The sequence below is a fragment of the Zootermopsis nevadensis genome, unplaced genomic scaffold, assembly GCF_977971745.1.
Source record: "Zootermopsis nevadensis isolate Lab colony 2312 unplaced genomic scaffold, Znev_1.0 Znev_ptg000011l, whole genome shotgun sequence".
Taxonomy (NCBI): Eukaryota; Metazoa; Arthropoda; class Insecta; order Blattodea; family Termopsidae; genus Zootermopsis; species Zootermopsis nevadensis.
In genome coordinates, this window is record NW_028259143.1 from 4041885 (window position 1) to 4050654 (window position 8770).

Genomic DNA, 8770 nt, shown 5'->3' on the forward strand with positions numbered 1-8770 from the left:
CTAGGACATATAGAAATATGAATGTCTTTAACTTTGTGTTTGTTTCTTTAGCTCCCCATAGCTTCATAAACATTGAGAATCAGCCCCATGTTTGTATGGTATTTCTGAACAGGCATGACCATAAGAATAGAAGTTCTGACCCAAAATAAAAAGTTTTAATACTTGTCAGCCATTTAAAGCATGTGTGGATGTGTCCTGCAGTAGGTTCAGAAACCACAATTCACTTTTTCCAACGTTAGGGACAGCACATTCAGAACTGAAGTAGTGCAGATAACTAAGGAGGTGGAAAAACACTCCTGTAAAAATGAAATTTAAAGAAAATAGTCTTTAAAAATAACATTTTAACAATGAGTGCACTTGTGCACAATATCAATCCAAAGAAGTTTGAAAGAAAACACATGTCTAAATGTAACATGTTTATTTTAACAACTTTCAAACACTGCAGATGTACAGTATGCATGTGATACACCATATTAAGTACAAAATCCCACAACTATTTCAGCAAAATGTACACAACTGTGATTGTGTTACATAGTGACTCAAAACTATTTTGCCATTAGAAATATTTCAAAATAAATGTCATACAGGGTTCTAGAAATATCACTACCCATTCACTGGAGACAAGTAAATGGGAACTGGTGATAGCAAGCACATTTCTTGTCTGGTCTAAATGTATATGTCAGTGGATTTTGCAGAGTGGTTAGTAAGTAGACTTTAATGGTTCTGGAATCCTGGTCTTTAAAAAGTGACCAATTTACATTTCCATCACAAAAAAATTATTGGAAACTATGAGTAGGACAGTATTTGAATACCCAAGTTTCAGATTTCTTAATAACAGTTTCCACTGGGACTCAATCTCAGGACTGGAAAACTCAAATCATTAAACAATGAATATACTCTTCAGACAGCTTTTTAAATGCTTGCTTCGTCTCCGGCTACATGCATGTTACAATATGTCAGGATATATAAACACAAGTATTATCATCATATGGTAAAGACAATTTTCAGAATTAAATAATCTGAACTCATACACAACTACAAAGACTGTTGGTAATGTCATACGTTTCTGAATATAAAATAACTGAGTAGTTGTGGGAAAACTTAAGTGATAACATTGTTAAAATTATTTGTGAAATTTCTAAAAGATGGACCTTGAGATTAGGCCTTCACACACATTAATTTCTTCATAAATTCTTATTCACAGTTCCTTATTTTTATTTTCTGTAACTGAAACACTGACTCTTCACGAAGGTACATTCTGAAATATATGCATATTTATACCTGGTGACATAATAAAATGGCAAAGATATATATATAAGATTTATCTCAGATGTAATATACAAATTAACTACAATAATGTTAGGTCAAATTCAAGATTATATATTAGAAATGAAAATGCATAAAACTGCCCTTATTCCGAGACCTACCAATTGCTAAGCCAGAAACAAAAAATGTATATTTTAACAGGTTCATATTACAGTAATAACTGAAGGAACAGTATCTATTGAATACATCTAAAATCTAGTCTTATCCAAATAAATGTTGACACTAGTTCAAACTCTATGTCCAACACTGGATATCTGATAATGCACTACATTAAAGCAACTTCCTAAATATTAACCACTACAGCCATTTTCAATCTATGTCCATCTTTAAACTAAATATCCCAGGTTTCAAATGCACTGCTCATTTAAGTTTTCGTTGAAGATACATAATGTGAACAAGGTATTTAGTTCAAAACGGTATCTATCAATTTGTGTCGACACTACATCTTTATGAGTTTAAAGAAACTAGTCACTGAAACACATGATCAGTTCAAACATTCTTCATACAATACAATTCTCAGTGAACTCCACAGCATGGAAACCCAACTAAATACATTCTTAATTATAGAACAAAGACAGATATGCTTCTAACATATTGAGTGCTCTGATATGGCCATTTTACTGTATTTGCTTATTAAAAGCAAAATAATATTTAATGTTGTTGTCTGGGAAGTGGGAACCAATCTTCTGTACTTAATGAAAAAAGCCCATTTTAACATTCTTCATATTTCACTACTGTTCCAATGCCCCATCACTAGTTTTATAATGTTATCAGGATCATTCCACGCTATGATGCAAATTAAACTTATGGGAGATCTACATTTGCAATCTGGATACCCATCTTCTCAGCAACAGTTGCTTGTGCCACAGCTGCATCTCGTAAGGAAAACAAATGTGACATCTCTAGTTCAGTCTTTGCTAACGGAATGGCCTTGTCAAAAAGTTCCACTGCATGTCTCAGGTTTCCACTGAAAATTAATTAAAGCCAAACTTAATTTCTGCTACAGCCAAAGTTACATACATTATGGCAAGTTAATCAGCATCAGTAACCTGCTTTCAAGAAACAATGTAGGAACTATGGAAAGACTTGGATGTCAAGTGACCCACTTAAGTGGGAATGTCTTAGAAGGAAAAATAATGAATCAGTTCTAGTATATTTAGTTTCACCCAGTTTGAAGCATTAAGCATCAGCATTCTTTGTAATTGATATGTAGGATGTACAATTATTCTGAATAACCAAAAGTCCCAAAATTGTGATAGACCTCCTGGTGTTTAACTCCCATAATGAATTTTAACTATTCTGAATTATATTATTCTAGCATTAACAATCCTGAAAATCGTAACTGGCAAACACATAACTGACAAATATACGAATCAATAGACTTTGCTCGTCTTACCGTTGCACTTCAATCGTTCCTAGAGTTTCATATCCAAACTCACACCTGTCATCCATTTTCAGTGCTTGATTTATCATATCTATAGCTTTAGGAACATCACCAGTCCATTGCAACTGCAGCAGACCTGAAGGAAAGAAATACAAAATAGCATACAATATGAACTTTTATAATAATTGATAGCTGATGACTGTGAACATGTTTTAATTTCTTCAACGCATTTCTTGAGCTTATTCTGATCCTCCATCATATCTGTCCTTGTGTTTATATTATATTGTATTCCTGGTATGTAAATTGATTCTTTCTGCCCTCATTCAAAGTCTTTTATTCACTGATAATTAATTTCCTATGGGAAACATTAAAATCTTACTCACCTCTGTGCACATAGACAGTTGCATTTTCAGGCTCAACTTCAGTTGCTTTTTGAAAGTAGGTATCTGCTTTATCAAATTCCTGTTGGTCACTTAAAACCTGAGAAAAACAATTTATACAGATTGATGAACATATTCTTCGTTCTTATAAATCATGCACTTCCAAGACATCCACTTACCTAGTGGCCTCTCTAAAATTTCATGGTTTCCTAAAGCATTTACAGTCTTGAGAATAATCACATTTCTGCAAGGTGCTTGAAGAGAAGATTCTTTCTAAATTTCTTTCGTTGGAAAGCTCAGTTTTCTCTAACATCACAATCACTTACTGTTCTTTAAAGATCAGAACAGAAAGTTAAAATTATCAGTATTAATTTTGAATAAGAAAATATGTATATTTTGAAACAAACAGAAATTTAGTGCACATTGTTCATGCCTTGACAATAAGTAGGGGAATACACAGCCTGCCAATCTACAGTTCCGAGACATGACTATGGATAATTGACAAGTGGGGAGACGATGACCATGACCTACTTCAAGGTACTAGACCAACAAAACTGAAGATAAAGCTACTTATAACCATGTCACGAAGATGTGTGGTCAGTTTCATGCTCTGACCCCTGGGGAAGGGGCTCAGGGGCTCTCCCAGTACCCATTGGATAGGTGGCCGGGTGGGATCCAAAGTCAGCCTGGATGCAGATGCCAAGAGAAAATTCTTTTGCCCCTGCTTGGAACTGAACCCTGATCATCTAGCCTACAGTCAGTCATCATACTCAATGAGCTACCCCAGCTCTACTAGTCCAACACCCACCCAAATTAACTATCGTAAGCCATGAAGAACCGTGCGATAGTTGGATTAGTGATAAACTGATTTGAGGTTAGACACACATTCTGTAGCTACTATTTGAGGGGTTGCAAGATATGAAATTCAATATATTAAAAGAAATAATGTATAAATGAATTTTAATGTACCTGAGCAAACAAGGTGTAACATTCAGAGCACTTTGGAAATTTCTGAATGGCCTGTTGAAATGCTTTCATTACTTCTTCCATCTTCTCCATGTTGCGGGTAGAGAAGGCATATCGATAATCAGTGTAACATTTCTGGACATAGGCAATTGGGAAGTCGGGGTTCACAGTCACAGCTTTGTTGAAGTCATTCATCGCTTCCGTCACTTTCTCCATTAACAAATGTACCTGTGACGACAGTGTTATTAGTACCAATACATGAATTAAATGTAATAGTATTAAGCTGTTTCCCCATTAGAAGTTCTTTTTTAACATTTAGCTGTTGTCTACACAGGACCATCAAGTACTCCTCCAGCCAGCAAGCTATATTTACTTTGAAATGTTTTTCCTTTTCCCATTTAATCTTATTATTGCAACTAGCATGAAGAGACAAAGACTGGTATCACAAAGAGCAGAATAAAATGTCAGCTTGTATAATTACACTAAAAATTCAATGGTTGTTGGGTGATGGACTATTTTGTTTTGAGAGGCAACCCTTCATGAAGGTGGAGTCACCTGTATACTTCTTATACTGTTGTACTTTTTTCTCAAACTAGACACACACATACATATATATAATGTGGAAATGTGTTAGAAGAAGAAAACGTGTTTTTCTGTGCTGAACAAAAACATCTGTTGGTAATTAAAGTTTGGTTTATAAAATTTCATCACAATGGTAACTTTCCCCCATAAGTCTATGCATACATTATAGAAATGGTAGTCCATGCAGTGTGGGGAGTATTCTGAAAAGGGATGGTTGTCATAAATATTAGATCATGTCTTATATGAAGACATATAAATATCAAATAAAAACAGTACAACATATAGCTAATACTATTATTTAATACATGATGTATAAATTTGTATATAACTTTAAAAAAAATTAATTCTGGTACTATACCTGTCCTCTGTGGTGGTAAACATCAGAATTGTCTTTATCTATATCAGCTGCTCTGTTGAAGTCTTCTAGGCTCTTTGAAGATTGTTCAAGTTGCATGTATAATGATGCCCTCTTGATAAGGGCATTAACTCGCAACTGCAATCACACAAATGAATACCAAATTCAATCTTAATGAGGGGATATGCATATATTTTTAAGAGTTAAAGATCACCTCACCTGACGATAGTATTTTCACCACAAAATTAATTTTCTTTCCACAAATGCAGAAGATCTGAGTTGTAAGTCCATTTTAAGACAGTAATTCTATCAAAATAAATCTCATCATATTAAAGAAGTAACATACACTGTAACTAGGACAAAATGCATATAGGCTTTTGTTTTAAATATTATTCTACCATCTCCACTTAGTCTCCTAAGGGTCTTCTCTCTTTCAGATTTGCTAAAATTATGTATGCATTCATCAACATTTAAACATTTACAGTAATATCTCTACATACGTGTATACATTAATTCAAACTACACTGAATGAGATAATATGATTTTCTCTTGTTACCTTCACATTTGCTTCCTCATTCTCTATTACAGCTTCGAAGTCACTCAAAGCCTTGCTGTGTTCACCCAAGAGCAGATGGAATGTTGCTCGGAGAACTAGAGCTTCCATCTTATGGTTATCGTCACCAGTTTCAATTTCTTCACTGCAAGCTGGGATAATGTCTTCATAATTCTGAGATTTGAATGCCTGTTTGGCTCGCGCCAGACCTCTGAAATTAAGTTCATCTAATTTTTTTGATCAATAACACTATCACTACATTTCTGTACTCGTATGCAGGCTCTGATCCTCCATGAATGGAAATGAATTGTCATGATGTGAACTGTATGGAAATGGTTAAGGCAGGCCCAATGTAAGACATACCTCAAATCTGCCTCTGCAGAATCACTTTCCTTTTCTTGCACCAAGCTATTTGTAATTGGATCTTCAATAAATGAAGAGAAATAGGTTTTGATGAAGTGTTTTGATGGCATTACTGGTGTTCTCTTTGCCATGGCTTCTTTTGCATGTTGTCTACCTACAAATGAAGAATCATAGCTAAAAATGTAAGAAAATTTTATACACATTAAACGTAAATGCAAACATGTTAATCTACCCAATTTTTTAGATGGTTTAAAAACCAACATCTGATTAACATGTCACACAAAAATTTTGTACATATTTTTTGTCATCAGGGCACCCTCATGATGGAGGCAGCATGACCTCTGAAATGTTGGTCGACATCTACCAGACTACATGGTGCAACAACCCAGAAGACAGCAATCTTCAGCTCTTGCAATGTTGGCTATTCACAGCCACCTAACACAGATGATCACCCAAGAAGACTTCAATTAATTTATGATTTCTGATAACCATACCAAGTTCTTTGAGGACTCGGTCTGCTGTGAGAAGTGTTGTCTGATTCTGGAAGCCTTCCAATATGCAAGCTGCTGTCACATCCTCCAAACTCTGTTGCAAGTCTTTTGTAAGTTCACATGCCTTAGCACGCCGCTGAAGTGCTTTCACATACTTGGGATTCAAGGAAAGTGCTAGAGTACAATCATTCTTTACCTCTTCATACTTTTTCTAATAACAAAAAAACATTTTATATGTATTAAATATTAGCATAATTAAAAAGTCTCAGTGGGACCATGGTTCCGGAGAATTTGACTTAAATACGTCTATACAGTAAGGAGTTTATATAGTGGCTTTATTCTAAATATTTTCTTTATACACGCTTTACAATTGATTAAAGTTTGAGTAAGACAGTACTGCCTACCTTGAATTAGTTACGCTAAAGATGGGTCTGTGGTAGGTGAAATATGTTATAAAATTTGTACATTTTAGAGTATCAACATATCGTGCAAACACCATATCTATACAAGATTTTGATCTAGTAGTACTACATTGAGGATTTGACATCAACATTAAGCCAAACGGTTCCTCCATAAATGTGACAAAGCTTTGATTTTCAGCCTTCTTTAAATCAATATTAAAATCTCCTAGTTTTTGGTATTTCTTCGGAAACTTTAGGTTCATTATTTAATAATATTTGCTTCTTACGATTTCTGTATTCCCTCGAACGTTCAGCACTGGTTTTTGGTATTTCTTTGTGAACTTTAGGTTCATTATTTGATAATATTTGCTTCTTGCGATTCCTACATTCCCTTGTATGTTCAGCATTAGTTTTTGGTATTTTTTTGGGAACTTTAGGTTCATTATTTAATACTTCTATTTTTTACGTTTTCTGTACTGTCTCATATATTCTGCGTTATGGAGTCTTTTAGCTTCAATGTCATCCATCTTGTACATAGTATGACGCAACAAACTAATGCAATAATAGATTTCTTAATAATTCTTATATAAGATAAGTACTTGTGATATTGTAAAACATTTTTACCAGCACAAAATTACCTAGTCCATGACACACTTTTTCTACAAACGAATCACAGCTCAGCTCTTGCCGCAATAACGAAAGTAATGTAACACAACAATGCCAAGTAAACAGATGACGAAACAATTAGTTTCTTAGGTAACATGCCGAGTAAACACATGACGTAACAATCAGTTTCTTAGGTAACATAACAATGCACGGAGGAGTCCATATAAAAGTTGACGTCTCTGTAATGCCGAGTAAACAGATGACGTTTCCTACATAACAATAATGCCGATTAAACAGATCACGTTTCCAAGGTAACAACAATGCCGAGTAAACAGATGACACTTCCTAGGTAACAATAATGCCGAGTAAATAGATGACGTTTCCGAGGTAACAACAATGCCGAGTAAACACGATGTTCCCTATCGGATCTTACCCATTTTCCTATCACTTTTTTGCGGAATGACACTGACCCTTCCATATAGACGTATTTACGTCAAAAAAAATTGAACAAAACAGGTCCCTTTTATTAAGAAACTAGAACTGAAAATAACAGACAAAATTTATCATAGGTCTAAAATACTGACTTTGTTTTAAATAGGACAGGTGATCTGGGTGCCTTATCTATGGGCAGTTAAAACAAGTGTTTTCAAAATGCACCCAAAAGAACCATGTTTTTATAATGTCAGTCTGGACATCTGTTATAGGTTAATTATCAAAATATAAATTTACTATGTACGAGCATGTCACTAATGCAGAAACTATTCGAACTGAGCATGATTTTATACCCACCATTTGCTCATAGGCAGCTGCCCTGTTTTGATAAAATGTTGATAAGTCAAATTTTTTATCTTTTGGGCAAATTTCAATGGCACTGTCATAACACTTTATGGCTTCTGCATATTTTCCAGACTTGAAATATTTATTGCCCACAGCTTTGTTGTTCAGTGCCTTTTTTAGTGGACTCTGTGAAACAGTAATTACATATAATTATACGTGGTTAGAAAAAGAACTGCCATATACAAAGTTCATAATCGCTATGTTCTAGATTATTAAACATGATAAATGCTGCTGTTATTTGGTACTTAATGTCATACTTCTTCAACCGGCTCGAACGGTACATTCGGCTCTTCACCCATGTCCAATGAGGTTTGGCCAGAAGCCGTCGATGCCATCTTATTTTTTCTGCCATCCTCTTTTATTGAGTCCTTATCTTGGCCTGTTGTGGAACCGCTGTTCTTCAGATACCAAATACCTATGCCAACCGCAACAGGAGCTCCTACTGCTAATGCAATTTGCCATTTCGACCATGCAGATCCACTAGATCCAAGACTGTTACTGCTGGAAGCCGCCATAACCATAGATT

The 8770-nt window shown here is 34.8% G+C and overlaps 1 protein-coding gene across 1 annotated transcript; it reads right to left on the reverse strand.

The window, feature by feature from the left end:
- Positions 1–403: 403 nt before the first annotated feature.
- Positions 404–8765, reverse strand: Tom70 (translocase of outer membrane 70). The gene is made up of 10 exons (XM_022067572.2): positions 8502–8765; positions 8197–8370; positions 6404–6611; positions 5910–6063; positions 5550–5757; positions 4997–5131; positions 4060–4284; positions 3094–3190; positions 2723–2846; positions 404–2293 (listed from the first exon to the last, which is right to left on the reverse strand). Exons 1-10 carry the CDS (start codon positions 8763–8765, stop codon positions 2131–2133), a joined length of 1752 nt encoding a protein of 583 aa, XP_021923264.1. The 3' UTR covers positions 404–2130.
- Positions 8766–8770: the final 5 nt, after the last annotated feature.

Coding starts and splice junctions, on each gene's coding strand:
- Tom70 (XM_022067572.2), bottom strand. CDS start 8,765: ATGGTTATGGCGGCTTCCAGCAGTAACAGTCTTGGATCTAGTGGATCT. Junction 6,612..8,196: donor CAGCTGCCTATGAGCAAATG/GTGGGTATAAAA, acceptor TTTTGTTATTAG/AAAAAGTATGAAGAGGTAAA. Junction 4,285..4,996: donor TTTACCACCACAGAGGACAG/GTATAGTACCAG, acceptor CTGTCGTCACAG/GTACATTTGTTAATGGAGAA.